Source organism: Oncorhynchus nerka, linkage group LG8 (assembly GCF_034236695.1).
Source record: "Oncorhynchus nerka isolate Pitt River linkage group LG8, Oner_Uvic_2.0, whole genome shotgun sequence".
Taxonomy (NCBI): Eukaryota; Metazoa; Chordata; class Actinopteri; order Salmoniformes; family Salmonidae; genus Oncorhynchus; species Oncorhynchus nerka.
The window spans coordinates 44,550,073-44,566,069 of NC_088403.1; the positions used below are offsets into that span (position 1 = coordinate 44,550,073).

Here is a 15,997-nt window from a genome sequence, read left to right on the forward strand (position 1 = left end):
ACATTAATTGTAGCTGGGATTTTAACTAAGCAAATTTGAGGAAAATGCTTCCGAAGTTCTACCAACACATTGACTGTAGTACTCGCGCTGAAAAAACATTTGATCAAGTGCTACTCAACCTTTCAAAATACACACAAGGCCTCCCCCACCCTTCCTTTGGCAAATCTGATCACGACTCCATTTTGCTCCTCCCTTCCTATAGGCAAAAACTCAAACAGGAAGTACCCTTGCTAAGGTCTATTCAATGCTGGGCTGACCAATCGGAATCCATGCTTCAAGATTATTTTGATCACGTAGACTGGGATATGTTCTGGGTAGCCTCTGAGAAAAACATTGACGAATACACGGATACAGTGACTGAGCTCATCAGGAAGTATATAGCAGATGTTGTACCCGCTGTGACTATTAAAACCTGCCCAAACCAGATACCGTGGATAGATGTCAGCATTTGCGCAAAACTGAAAGCACAAACCACCACATTTAACCATGGCAAGGTGACTAGGAATATAGCCAAATACAAACAGTGTAGTTATTCCCCCCGTAAGGCAGTCAATCAGGCAAAATGCCAGTACAGAGACAAAGTGGAGTCACAATTCAACGGCTCAGACATGAGACGTATGTGGCATGGCCTAGAGACAATCACGGACTACAAAGGGAAAACTAGCCATGTCTCAGACACCAACGTCTTGCTCTCAGACGAATTAAACACCTTCTTCGCCCCCGACTCGCTACCATGCACTGTGGGCTCTCCTCTGTGGCTGACGTGAGTAAGACATTTGAGCGTGTTAACACTCGCAAGGGGGGCATCCCTAGCCGCATCCTCAGAGCATGCGCAGGCCAGCTGGCTGGAGTGTTCATGGACATATTGAATCTCTCCCTATCCCAGTCTGCTGTCCCCACTTGCTTCAAGATGTCCACCAATGTTCCTGTATCCAAGAGAGCAAAGGTAACTGAACTAAACAACTATCGCCACATAGCACTCACTTCTGTCATCATGAAGTGCTTTGAGAGGCAAAAACGGATCATATCCCTTCTACATTACCTGACATCCTAGACCCACTTCAATTTGCTTACCGCCCCAATAGATCGACAGATGATGCCATCGCCATCACACTGCCCTATCCCATTTGGACAAGAGGAATACCTATATAAGAATGCTGTTCATTGACTATACCTCAGCATTCAACACCATAGTACCATCCAAGCGCATCATTAAGCTTGGGGTCCTAGGTCTGAACCCTGCCCTCTGCAACTGGGTCCTGAACTTCCTGACGCACTGCCCCCAGGTGGTGAAGGTAGGAAACACCACTTCGTTGATCCTCAACACAGGGGCCCTGGGAGAGTGGTGCCAGGAAAATAACCTCTCACTCGACGTCAACAAAACAAAGAAGGTGATCGTGGACTTCAGGAAACAGTAGAGGGAGCACGCCCCTATCCACATTGACGCAACAGCGACTCTTCAACCTAAGGAGGCTGAAGAAATGTGGCTTGCCCCTAAAACTCTCAAACTTTTACAGCTGCATAATTAAGAGCATCTGGTTATTGTTATATATTTATTTTTTCCCGCGCTGAGGTCTGTTCAACGCTGGTCCGACCAATCTGATTCCACGCTCCAAGACTGCTTCCATCACGTGGACTGGGATATGTTTCGTATTGCGTCAAACAACAACATTGACGAATACGCTGATTCAGTGAGCGAGTTCATTAGAACGTGCGTTGAAGATGTCGTTCCCATAGCAACGATTAAAACATTCCCAAACCAGACACCATGGATTGATGGCAGCATTCGCGTGAAACTGAAAGTGCGAACCACTGCTTTTAACCAGGGCAAGGTGACCGGAAACATGACCGAATACAAACAGTGTAGCTATTCCCTCCGCAAGGCAATCAAACAAGCTAAGCGTCAGTATAGAGACAAAGTAGAATCACAATTCAACGGCTCAGACACAAGAGGTATGTGGCAGGGTCTACAGTCAATCACGGATTACAAAGAGAAAACCAGCTCAGTCACGGACCAGGATGTCTTACTCCCAGGCAGACTAAATAACTTTTTTTGCCCGCTTTGAGGACAATACAGTGCCACTGACACAGCCCGCAACCAAAACATGCGGACTCTCCTTCACTGCAGCCGAGGTGAGTAAAACATTTAAACGTGTTAACCCTCGCAAGGCTGCAGGCCCAGACGGCATCCCCAGCCGCGCCCTCAGAGCATGCGTAGACCAGCTGGCTGGTGTGTTTACGGACATATTCAATCAATCCCTATCCCAGTCTGCTGTTTCCACATGCTTCAAGAGGGCCACCATTGTTCCTGTTCCCAAGAAAGCTAAGGTATCTGAGCTAAACGACTACCGTCCCGTAGCACTCACTTCCGTCATCATGAAGTGCTTTGAGAGACTAGTCAAGGACCATATCACCTCCACCCTACCTGACACCCTAGACCCACTCCACAGACGATGCAATCTCAACTACACTGCACACTGCCCTAACCCATCTGGACATGAGGAATACCTATGTAAGAATGCTGTTCATCGACTACAGCTCAGCATTTAACACCATAGTACCCTCCAAACTCGTCATCAAGCTCGAGACCCTGGGTCTCGACCCCGCCCTGTGCAACTGGGTACTGGTCTTCCTGACGGGCCGCCCCCAGGTGGTGAGGGTAGGTAACAACATCTCCACCCCGCTGATCCTCAACACTGGGGCCCCACAAGGGTGCGTTCTGAGCCCTTTCCTGTACCCCCTGTTCACCCACGACTGCGTGGCCACGCACACCTCCAACTCAATCATCAAGTTTGCGGACGACACAACAGTGGTAGGCTTGATTACCAACAACGACGAGATGGCCTACAGGGAGGAGGTGAGGGCCCTCGGAGTGTGGTGTCAGGAAAATAACCTCACACTCAACGTCAACAAAACTAAGGAGATGATTGTGGACTTCAGGAAACAGCAGAGGGAACACCCCCCTATCCACATCAATGGAACAGTAGTGGAGAGGGTAGTAAGTTTTAAGTTCCTCGGCGTACACATCACAGACAAACTGAATTGGTCCACCCACACAGACAGCATCGTGAAGAAGGCGCAGCAGCGCCTCTTCAACCTCAGGAGGCTGAAGAAATTTGGCTTGTCACCAAAAGCACTCACAAACTTCTACAGATGCACAATCGAGAGCATCCTGTCGGGCTGTATCACCGCCTGGTACGGCGGCAACTGCTCCGCCCACAACCGTAAGGCTCTCCAGAGGGTAGTGAGGTCTGCACAACGCATCACCGGGGGCAAACTACCTGCCCTCCAGGACACCTACACCACCCGATGTCACAGGAAGGCCATAAAGATCATCAAGGACAACAACCACCCGAGCCACTGCCTGTTCACCCCGCTATCATCCAGAAGGCGAGGTCAGTACAGGTGTATCAAAGCTGGGACCGAGAGACTGAAAAACAGCTTCTATCTCAAAGCCATCAGACTGTTAAACAGCCACCACTAACATTGAGTGGCTGCTGCCAACATACTGATTCAACTCCAGCCACTTTAATAATGGGAATTTATGTAAAATATATCACTAGCCACTTTAAACAATGCTACTTAATATAATGTTTACATACCCTACATTATTTATCTCATATGTATACGTATATACTGTACTCTATATCATCTACTGCATCTTTATGTAATACATGTATCACTAGCCACTTTAAACTATGCCACTTTGTTTACATACTCATCTCATATGTATATATTATACTCGATACCATCTACTGCATCTTGCCTATGCCGCTCTGTACCATCACTCATTCATATATCTTTATGTACATATTCTTTATCCCTTTACACTTGTGTGTATAAGGTTGTAGTTTTGGAATTGTTATTTAGATTACTCGTTGGTTATTACTGCATTGTCGGAACTAGAAGCACAAGCATTTCGCTATACTCGCATTAACATCTGCTAACCATGTGTTTGTGACAAATAACATTTGATTTTGAACATGCATACATTTATTATGTCCCCCTACACCTACGCGTTCACGACACGCAGGTTAAAATAGCAAAACAAACTCTGAACCAATGACACTAATTTGGGGACAGGTTGAAAAGCATTGAACATGTATGGCAAATTAGCTAGTTAGCTTGCACTTGCTAGCTAATTTGTCCTGGGATATAAACATTGAGTTGTTATTTTACCTGAAATGCACAAGCTCCTCTACTCCGCCAAATAATCCACACATGAAATGGCCAACCGAATCGTTTTTAGTCATCTCTCCTCCTTCCAGGCTTTTTCATCTTTGAACTTATATGGTGATTGGCATCTAAACTTTCATACTATTACCACGACTACCGGCAAAACAGTTCGTCTTTCAATCACCCACGTGGGTATAACCAATGAGGAGATGGCACATGGGTACCTGCTTCTATAAACCAATGAAGAGATGGGAGAGGCGCGATCTGCGTCAGAAATAGAAAGGAGTTCTATTTTAGCCCTTGGCATCACAGAAGCTCGTTGGTGCGCGCGAGCAGTGTGGGTGCAATAATTGAATAACATGGATTTCTAAATGTATTTTGCGACGCTCGCGCACGCGACGTGTCCGGTCTGGTCAGCATGTTACTCCCATTCTTCTCTGCAGATCCTCTCAAGCTCTGTCAGGTTGGATGGGAGAGTCACTGAACAGCTATTTTCAGGTCTCTCCAGAGATGTTTAATCGGGTTCAAGTCCGGGCTCTGGCTGGACCACTCAAGGACATTCAGAGATTTGTCCTGAAGCCACTCCTGCGTTGTCTTCGGTGTGTGGTTAGGGTTGTGGTCCTGTTGGAAGTTGAATCTTCGCCCCAGTCTGAGGTCCTGAATGCTCTGGAGCAGGTTTTCGTCAAGGATCTCTCAACATCCGCACAGCATGATGCTGCCACCGCCATGCTTCACCATAGTGATGGTGCCAGGTTTCCTCCAGACGTGACGCTTGGCATTCAAGAGATCAATCTTGGTTTCAGCAGACCAGAGAATCTTGTTTCTCATGGTCTGAGAATCTTTAGGTGCCTTTTGGTAAACTCCAAGCGGGCTGTCATGTGCCTTTTACTGAGGAGTGGCTTCTGGTCACTCTATCATAAAGGCCTGATTGGTGGAGTGCTGCAGAGATTGTTGTCCTTCTGGCAGGTTCTCCCATCTCCACAGAGGAACTCTAGAGCTCTGTCAGAGTGACCATCGGGTTCTAGGTCACCTCCCTAACCAAGACCCTTCTCCCCCGATTGCTCAGTGTTGCCAGTCGAACAGCTCTAGGAACCGTCTTGGTAGTTCCAAACTTCTTCCATTTAAAAATGATGGAGGCTACTGTGTTCTTGGGGACCTTCAATGCTGCAGAAATGTTTTGGTACCCTTCCGCAGATCTGTGCCTCGATACAATCCTGTCTCGGAGCTCTACACACATTTCCTTCGACCTCATGGCTTGGTTTTTGTTCTGACATGCACTGTCGACTGTGTGACCTTATATAAACAGGTGTGTACCTTTCCAATTCATATCAAATCAAATTAATTGAACACAGGTGGACTCCAATCAAGTAGTAGAAACGTCTCAAGGATGACCAATGGAAACAAGATGCACCTGAGCTCAATTTCGAGTCTCATAGCAGAGTCTGACTACTTATGTAAATAAGGTATTTCTGTTTTTTATTTGTAAACATGTGCAAACATTTCTAAAAACCTGCTTTTGCTTTGTCATTATGTGTAGACTGCTGAGGGTTTACTGAGCATTTTTAAGAATGTAATCCATTTTAGAATAACAAAACGGAGAGGCACTATTTTATTTCTTAACCATTATTTACCTACGCCAGTCAGGTAAGAACAAATTCTCATTAACAATGACAGCCAACCGGGGAACAGTGGGTTAACTGCCTTGACGTATTTTTACTTTGTCAGCTCAGGGGTTCTATCCAGCAATCTTTCGGGTTACTGGTCCAACGCTCTAACCACTAAGCTACCTGCCGCCTATAAGGATGTTATATCATCTTACTATCAGGCACACAATCTCATATGTCAAATAGCTATGTTTATTGCCCTTACACTATGTTCAAGGTGGTAGCCTACACAAAAAAATGGAGGAAAGAGGGATGTGGTGTCCATCAAACATGGACCATTTCACTCATTTTAGAGCTCATTTCTTATATTTGGAAGAACTGGTAGATCCAAAGATGTCTTTGCTAATGTCTTTGCTCATTTCTGCCAAAGATCAGGTTGCAACATTTTTACATGGGTTTTGCGCGCGCTTCCATGTGTTTTCTTTGAGTGTTTCGGTGCCGATAACCCAAATAATGCAATAATCATCGGTGGGTTGTGATGAGAGAAGTATATCGAGTCACGGGTGATATTCAAAACAAAAGCATAATTCATGTCCAGGCTGTTGAGTCACTTCCTTATGTGAATCCCCATCATCATATTATATCGTGTCGATACATAAAATGCTGAAAAATAAGCCAGATACGTTTTTTAAAAAACTTTCGCTTTTTCAAGTGATCAACAGCAGATGGTTCGTATGAAATATGCGTGGTACAATCAGTAGCCTAGGCTCTAGGCTACACCCCATTGTTGATAAATATTTATTTGAAGCTTCTGATGTGCTGACCATTCTGAAGAGGCGTCTCGGGATTTGCCCTAGAATAAACTCTAACAGATGTACCACATATTTCCACCAGTCACAGTGCATTATTTCTGTCCGAAATTGCACAGTTTAAAGGAGGTGTGCTGTGCAGACCAATCCAAACCTCGGGATCTATTTGCGTCACTCAGGGGGAGGGATAACAGAGTGGGGCTCGGTCTATAACTACGCGGCTGACTAAACACTGATCAGCGAATCGAGCGCCAAAGCATTTGAGCAGTTAACTGAAAGGCTACTAAACAGCTCAACGGTTTTCAACTGAAGATTTTGACAGTTTAAACGATATAACATTATTATAAATAGGCCTATCACTTTAATGTATTTATTTTAAGTTTACATTTGTAAGGATTTTTTTTCCGCTTGACGTTTTGCCGCCAGACAAGTCTATCTGCTGCAGTTACATTAAGCCAATTGATAAATCGCTGCTTTTGAGAGGATACAAGAGACATTACATTACATTACTTTATCATGTTTCCAGACTCAAGCACCGGGTGAGTTGCATAGACAATTAGCTAAATTTCATTAATTCCTTTCGTGTTCTGGACGCGCTTCTCACATTGTTATGCGGGCAAGTGCGTAGCCTAATAGGCAATTGCATCATTATATCATTGTATTTACTAACAGTACTCATCCGCAACTTGTATTCAATGTGGTGCTACTGTAGGTCTACCACACATGGTCAACTGTGCAGGTGGAGGATATAGTTGTGTGTGTGTGTGTAATTTTAGATGAAACACCAGAAATGGATTTGTGTGGATCGGACGAGTCACATGCGATTGGGGCAGCAGAAAGAATTTGATATTTTCATTGAGATTAGATGATAGTTGAAATCATGTTATCGAATAAGAAAAAAAAATCCTCCTGTGTGTGTGTGTCCTTGGGAGATTCAACACTATGGAGCCTCACACTTATTAACACACAGACTTAGATTATTGCTCAGAAAACATATGTTTAATAAGGACACACACACACACACACACACTTCAACTTCCCATAGACACTCTGAAACACCCCGTGGCACATCAGCTATGTGTCGTGATCGCATTGACCACGACATCCCATTTGTTTTTATTATAAAGTATTACTATAAGTAAATTATATTCTAATGTCTATCTCTCTTATTTCTGTGAGTTTCAGGTACAGCTTCGAGGACTGCAAGGCCACAGCAGACTGGCTGTTGGCCCAGACCTCTGTTCGCCCCGTGGTTGGCATCGTGTGTGGTTCAGGAATGGGAGGACTGGCTGACATGCTGAAAGACCAAGTGGCATTCAACTACAAGGACATCCCCAACTTCCCCCAGAGCACAGGTATGTAGTAGTAGTGTATATCTGTCTACTTGTTTTCTTATTTGGTGAATCTGCATTGCAGATGTACAGGGCAAGGTATATGGGGTCTACTTTGGCCATGTTACCTAACCAGGGAGAATTCTGGGCTCAGATTATAGCCTATGAAAAACAGCTGCACTCTTAGGAAAAAAAGGGTTCCAAAATAGTTTTTTGGCTGTGCCCATAGGAGAACCCTTTTTGGTTCCAAGTAGAACCCTTTTTGATTCCAAAAGGGTTATCCATAGAAATCACCTTTTTCTTCTAAGTGTGGTTCTGTAAGATGTTTTCTGATTGGTTGCTGTGCGTCGTCAGTGCATTCTAATTGGTTGTTGTATGTTACAGTGCATGGCCATGCTGGACGCTTGGTGTTTGGGACACTGAAGGGAAGGCCATGCGTGTGCATGCAGGGACGCTTCCACCTGTACGAGGGATACGCCATCCAGAAGGTATGTCTGTCTACCAACATACCATGTAGAAACTGTAGGATTCAGACATATGGTGTTCTTCTGCATTACTTTAAATGATAGGTAGAGAAGATGGATTCATTATTATGCCTTTCTTGACAGCAAGATGAGTCAGTCAAATACACAGGTAAAATATAAAATATACCATACATAGAAGTAAAGAGAATAAAAACACATAGTATTAAATCAACTAGCCCAGGTTTTCTCAAAGTGGGGTACGCGCAATGCTGTCGGGGGTACATCAAATATATATATATATATATATATATATATTTATTTTTCCCCCCACTTTTTTAAACAGTACATTTATATTTTCCAACTGGGCTATACATTTGGGTGATTTTTTTTATTCTTCCCTGTATATCCTCATTTCACTGCCCAAAATAAAATTAAACCATCTAGTGTTCAGCGAAATAACAACACAATGTCAAATACAGGTATCCTAGTCAAATAATTAACATCCAATCACGTTACTCTCTCACGGGAAACCTTCACTCTTGCGCAGACATTTAGAAACGAAACATAACCATTTGAAAGATAAGCCACCGGAGGTTTTGGAGTGAAAATAAAGATGACTTTCGAGTAGTAAGACATGTTTAAAAGCAACAGATACCATTAATAAGGGGCTAGAGGCGTCTTATATGGTGAGCTACCGAGTGGCGAGGACAGGCAAGCCCCATACTATTGTGGAGGACAGTCAAAAGTTTATACACACTTACTCATTCAACGATTTTTCTTTATTTTTAATATTTTCTACATTGTAGAATAATAGTGAAGAGACATCAAAAGTATGAAATAACACATATGTAATCATGTAGTAACCAAAAAAAGTGTTAAACAAATCCATATGTGTTATATTTGAGATTCTTCATAGTAGCCACCCTTTGCTTTGATGACAGCTTTGCACACTCTTGGCCTTCTGTCAATCAGCTTCATGAGGTAGTCACCTGGAATGCATTTCAATTAAGAGGTGTGCCTTGTTAAACGTACATTTGTGGAATTTATTTTATCTTATTGCGTTTGAGCCAATCAGTTGTGTTGTGACAAAGTAGGGGTGGTATATAGAAGATAGCCCTATTTGGTAAAAGACCATGTCCATTTTATGGCAAGACCAGCTCAAATGAACAAAGAGAAATGATTGTCCATCATTACTTTAAGACATGAAGGTCAGTCAATGCGGAAAATTTCAAGAACTCTGAAAGTTTCTTCAAGTGCAATCGTAAAAACCATCAAGCGCTATGATGAAACTGGCTCTCGTGAGGACTGCCACAGGAAAGGAAGACCCAGAGTTACCTCTGCTGCAGAGGATAAGTGCATTAGAGTTACCAGCCTCAGAAATTGCAGCCCAAATAAATGCTTCAGAGTTCAAGTAACAGACACATCTCAACATCAACTGTTCGGAGGAGACTGCGTGAATCAGGCCTTCATGGTCGAATTAATACAAAGAAACTACTACTAAAGGACACCAATAAGAAGTAGAGACTTGCTTGGGCCAAGAAACACGAGCAATGGACATTAGACCAGTGGAAATCTGTCCTTTGTGAGACGCAAAGTAGGTGAACAGATTATCTCCGCATGCGTAGTTCCCACCGTGAAGTATGGAGAAGGAGATGTGATGGTGTGGGGATGCTTTGCTGGTGACACTGTCAGTGGTAAAAATAAAAAAATTAATTCAAGGCACACTTAACCAGCAATGCTACAACAGCATTCTGCAGTGATACGCCATCCCATCTGGTATGTGCTTAGTGGGACTATCATTTGTTTTTCAACAGGACAATCACACAACACACCTCCAGGATGTGTAAGGGCTATTTGACCAAGAAGGAGAGTGATGGAGCGCTGCATCAGATGACCTGGCCTCCACAATCACCCGACCTCAACCCAATTGAGATGATTTGGGATGAGTTGTGCCGCAGAAAAAGCATCCAACAAGTGAAGAAAAAGCATCCAACAAGTGCTCAGCATATGTGGGAACTCCTTCAAGACTGTTGGAAAAGCATTCCAGGTGAAGCTAGTTGAGAGAGGTGTGTTGAGTGTGCAAGGGTGGCTACTTTGAAGAATCTAAAATATATTTTGATTTGTTTCACACTTTTATTTGGTTACTACATGATTCCAAATAATGAAAAACCCTTGAATGAGTAGGTGTGTCCAAACTTTTGACTGGGAATGTATGCGTGTTCCAGATCACCCTACCTATGCGTATCTTCAGCTTGCTGGGTGTAGAGACGGTCATGCTGACCAACGCTGCTGGCGGTCTCAACCAGGACTTCAAAGTGGGAGACATCATGATCATGAAAGACCACATCAACATGCCCGGCTTTGCTGGCAGCAACCCACTTGCTGGAGCAAACGACGACAGGTAGGCTTGGCAAGTGTGTGTGTGTGCGTGTACATGACAGAGAGAATTTTGTTTAACTTCTTTACGCTCACAATAGTTGTGTAGGGATACACTGATATGATATTTTTGGCCGATACTGAGATCCAATATTATCCTTGCCAAAAAAAACGATACCGATATTTAATACTTTAGTGGCCTTTTAAGCATTCTAGTACAGTTAAATAGTTGAAACACACACACTAACCAAAAAGTAATTTTTTTGGCATTCACGTATGTCTCCATTACCAGTAAAACATAATCAAAACCTATTTCTTTCACTTACTTGCTGTGCTGTTTCGTTGTTCGTTTGTTCTGTCGTTTCATTCTCAACCAGGATTTCATTGTACATGTCAAGCAGTGAAGTTTCAGCTCAGTCTGTCCGTCTGTGGCCTCTCTTCCTCGGTGGGCACTGTCACTGTGTCCGTTTCCATCTTATCCAGCTGTGTATGTAACATTTCACGTAAACCCTGTTTCTTGTCTGCGTCGAAGTAGCGGTACTTGTACCTAGCATCGAGCATGGTGGCGACACAGTGAAGAGGCTCAGAGAGAATGACACCTAAATCGCTTGTTCACAGCCTCAAGTTTGCATCCCACGGTCTGTCTGCAGTTTTGTGGAGCAGGAGTTTCAATGCCACGACATCACGTCTGCTGCAGACGCAGTTGATGAGCTTATTTCTCGAGTCAGTTGTTCGAATGGAGCTAGGAGTGTGTTCATGATTCCAAGTTTCAAACATGTTCTCAAATGCCATTGAAATGACAACAGAGGTAGAGAACCAGGACATTCTTGAGAATGCAATATGGCTTTGCTCAGTACGAAATCCTCATTGACCAACTGTGCTGTCAGACTCAGCATGCTCATGGGGCTGACATCGCTCGTCCAAATGTCTGTAGTGAAGCTAATAAGAGTGACGCTCATAGCAAGTAGCTCATGGAGGTGAGTTTCAACAATACTGTGTAACTCTGGTAGGGCAACATCTGAAAAATAGTGGCTACTTGGTAGTGTGTACCGGGGCTCGAGGTGCTTAACCAGCCGAGGAAAGCCAACATCATCCACGACAGAGAACGGTTGACTGTCAAGGGCAATGAATTCCATTATCTTGGCATTAATGGATTTCGCCTTTGAGTTGTCTCGCTGAAATGTTCTTGCTCTTTCAAATGACTGCCCGACTTGAACTTGTTTAGTTGTTGGAAGTGTGCACTTTTGTTTTTATTCAGCTTTTTTTTCTAAGTGGTCGCTGAACGTCTGGGGGGTGATGCACTTTCAAATGAGTAATTAGGTTTGTGGTATTGAAAGATTTCACTTTCTCTCCTCCTCGGGAAATAACAGCAGCACAAACGTTGCAGATGGCCTTTTTGTTATCTTCCTTCGAAACACCAAAATAGATCCACACGGCAGACATTGTGGGCTCGGTTAGGAACGCCGTGTAGCGCTGTATTTTTCGTGGCGTCATTACGTCATCTACCTACGTTATATAGGTATGCACGTCATCTACCTACGTTATATAGGTATGCACGTCATCTACCTACGTTATATAGGTATGCACGTCATCTACCTACGTTATATAGGTATGCACGTCATCTACCTACGTTATATAGGTATGCACGTCATCTACCTACATTGTATAGGTATGCACGTCATCTACCTACGTTGTATAGGTATGCACGTCATCTACCTACGTTGTATAGGTATGCACGTCATCTACCTACGTTGTATAGGTATGCACATCGGCGTTAAACTCGATTTTCCAATGTTGGCATTTTTAGCTAAAATCGGCCCATTCCCATATGCTTACCTATATATCGTGCATCTCTAGTTTTGTGGCATTGAGGTGTAACCATCTCTCCCTTCCTCCCTCCCTCTCTCACTTTCCTAGGTTCGGTGTGCGGTTCCCCTGTATGTCTGACGCGTACAACCGAGAGCTGCAGCAGCTGGCTGTGGATGTGGGACAGGAACTAGGCTACGGTGACTTCCTGCGCGAGGGCGTATACTGCGTCCTGGGCGGGCCCTCATTCGAGACCATCGCGGAGTGTCGCATGCTGCACAAACTGGGAGCTGACGCTGTCGGTAAGTCTCATCTCCACCGTGCCTTCCCCTAGTCTTAATCACAAGACCGTCACAATGCTCCGTTCATTGCATTTGACATATTGAACTCAAAATCTTCTCTTATATTGAGGAAACATAACTGACGCGGTTATCAAACGTATTTTCCCTATGTCTGTACTGCTCTAACGTTCTTTCTCTCTCTCTCTCTCAGGCATGAGCACGGCTCACGAGGTGATCGCGGCGCATCACTGTGGCATGCGTGTGTTCGCCCTATCCCTGATAACCAACAGGGCTGTGATGGACTACGACAGTGAGGAGAAGGCCAACCATGAGGAAGTCCTTGAGACAGGTCAGCACCGCGCTATCCAGCTGGAGAAACTCATCTCTACCATGGTCACCCGCATGGAATACAACAACACCAACGCCTAAATGAACGAATGGAACCAACCACCAAACTCATCGAAATAGAATTCCTACAATGGGAATCCCATTTAAGACAATGGGTGGACTGGTGGCCATTTTGAGTGTACCAATGAAGTGTACGTGAAATTGCCTTGGTCTGAGGTGCAAAACCCATTCTAGGAATTCAATTTCTATGGTAAAACTGGCTCTGGATCAGTAGAAACCGACCGCCTTGAAGTTATGAAACCCAATGACCTGCTTTTGACACAAGATTGCCTGCTCTGAGAGCTGTGTGGAACAGTCACTTACTGGCTGACCTCTCACGCTCACAGTCCCTCTTTTTAAAACATTCTTCCCATTTTCAAGACGATGGTGTACATTCCTATCATGCGCGACTCTACAGGCTGTCTCAAATATGTTTATCGTTATTATTATTGTCTATTATAAGTTGATAATGTTAACTTAATATTGAGCTGCATGTGTAAATGTCTTGATTTAACTTAACAATGAGAAAGCTATGGATCTGCTGTACATGTCTTTTAACGTATGTATCCTGTCTAATGTACATTAGTTGTTGACATAGTGTTATTTTTCCTCTAGTTCTTTTTTAAATATGAATGTGCTTACTAAAGTTTGTATTTATTCATGTGATCAAGTCAATTGGAGGATTTATTGGTTAATGATATCGAAGATAGTCTATTATAGTGACAAGATAGTCAAATGACCGCTCTAACAATGGAAATAAATGTTCTCAAAGATGGAAGGCAGACGGGAGGAGGTGGGACCATTCTAGCCAATGAGAGGGACATATACGCATGTGAACAACAGTAGTTTTTCTCAAAGTGGCCTGAATGCCATCACTTACATCAGTACATTTGTAACAGCTGAAACATTATGAAACTTTTATTCGATCAAATACGCTTAATGTAAATCGACACACTCTCATAGACCTCCCCACTTGGGTCTATTTATCACACAGACAAATTGTGGGCGGAGTAAATTCTCTCACTTTGTCTTTTTCCCCTCTACTCACTTGTGTGAATTATAAATTCAGAAAACTGAGGAAGAAACTTGGGAGTACAATGGGACACATTCCATGAGTCTGATATTGATTTTTGGAAGAGATGTTAGCTTTGCTCAAAACCCAAATTATGACATATCCACATGAATATAATTGTGTTCCGGAAAAGTTTATTGAAGTTTTGTATAGATAGAAATGGAAAAGGTACATAATTCCATAATAAGAGCGAGCATAACACAATTCCAGAGTGCGCACTGTAAACAACAGTTGTGATTGCATAATGCATATAAGACATTTTATTAATCTACACAGAAAAATGGCAACCATAGAATTGAATGTCATGGCAATAAGAGTGTCATACTGTTTCTGGTTCCCTCAGTCTATTTGGCAAAATGTCTCCAAGTGTACTTTACCCTCCTCCATCCATGAATACATCTGACATTACATGCGATCAGGTTGATGCCTGCTATTCCAATCAAAAATCAGTCATCGCTTATAACCTACATCACAAATACTAAAATACAAATAGCCACTGGGCACAGACTGGTTGAATCAATGTTGTTCCCATGTCATTTCAATGAAATGACATTGAATAGACGTTGACTTGACATCTGTGCCCAGTGGGTAGTTTCATGTTCCCCTTGGGACACAACTTTTTTTTTAAATAAAAAGCTGGGATATCCTTGAAGTGTCTTTGGCATCCATTAAAAATGAGGATATCAAGTTTTGAGTATGCGGCATTACAAGGATATTGTGGGGGTTTTCCCACTGAAAAGTACTGACATATACGACTTCTAAAACAAATTGTCATGCCGGTGATTCAATCCTCTAAGGATGATGAAGTACTTCCAAATTACAATAGCACTTTGCCTTCTTTCTCAGCAGAGAAAATCCTTTTGACCCAAACTCCATGCCAACACCCCCATTGCCTATTCCTGAAACACAGGTCACAAAATGGCTTCCAAAAGGAACATTGAAAATATGACAAGGCAATTGTGAAAATTGGCACAAGATGTAAAACAAAAACTTTAGGAAGTTTCCTTCCTATCCAATAGGAGGCAGTATCAAAATTCCCTGCCGTCTTCCTCTATGTTGTGGCGCCATGTGAGTAGAGTTGTCTCCCTCTGTTTCTAAGGTAACAGGCAATGTTTTGGCACATGATCCCCATATTAAATGTTGTAAACATTACTCAAGTTTAAAAAAAAGTTTTATCCATGGATCCCTGAAATTGCAGAGAGGAAGAGCCAGAGAAAGGCACTTCTGAAATTACATTAGTGTAGTCTGGTGCAATAACATCAGTGAGTCCATCATCTTTAGGCAAACATGGTCAGGGTGATCCACTGTAGACAGAGAGGAGGGGGAGAGGTAGAGAGAGATGCAGCGAGAGAGTACAGAGGAGGGGGAGAGAGCACATAGTCACTTTAATAACTCTACCTACATGTACATATTACCTCAACTAACCGGTGCCCCTGCACATTGCGTCTGTACCGGTACCCCCCTGTATATAGTCTCGCCATTGTTAATTTACTGCTGCTCTTTAATTACTTGTTACTTTTATTTCTTATTCTTATCTGTATTTTTTTTTAACCTGCATTGTTGGTTAGGGGCACGTAAGTAAGCATTTCGCTGTAAGGTCTGCACCTGTTGTATTCGGCGCATGTGACTAATAACATTTGATATGATTTGATTGGACTTTTACGTCATCAGAACTTTGCTCATTATGAATA

General features: G+C 43.2%; 2 protein-coding genes across 3 annotated transcripts in view; one reads left to right on the forward strand and one right to left on the reverse strand.

Annotated features, from left to right (window-relative positions):
- The first annotated feature begins 6,817 nt into the window (after positions 1–6,817).
- On the forward strand, positions 6,818–13,900 carry LOC115133390 (purine nucleoside phosphorylase-like). Of its 2 annotated transcripts, XM_029666580.2 has the most exons (6): positions 6,818–7,128; positions 7,775–7,944; positions 8,305–8,408; positions 10,610–10,785; positions 12,678–12,868; positions 13,059–13,900. In XM_029666580.2, exons 1-6 carry the CDS (start codon positions 7,106–7,108, stop codon positions 13,274–13,276), a joined length of 882 nt encoding a protein of 293 aa, XP_029522440.1. In that variant the 5' UTR covers positions 6,818–7,105; the 3' UTR covers positions 13,277–13,900. The 2 variants fall into 2 exon arrangements, with proteins under 2 accessions (XP_029522440.1, XP_064877894.1); XM_065021822.1 differs by lacking the exon at positions 6,818–7,128 and having other exon boundaries at positions 7,728–7,944.
- Positions 13,901–14,420: 520 nt separating this feature from the next.
- LOC115133377 (calpain-1 catalytic subunit-like) overlaps positions 14,421–15,997 on the reverse strand; it is a 36,815-nt gene continuing 35,238 nt past the window's right edge. The window contains exon 22 of the mRNA XM_029666556.2: positions 14,421–15,610. Coding sequence (XP_029522416.1) covers positions 15,584–15,610 — 27 coding nt within the window. The 3' untranslated portion in view covers positions 14,421–15,583. The remainder of the gene's footprint in view (positions 15,611–15,997) is intronic.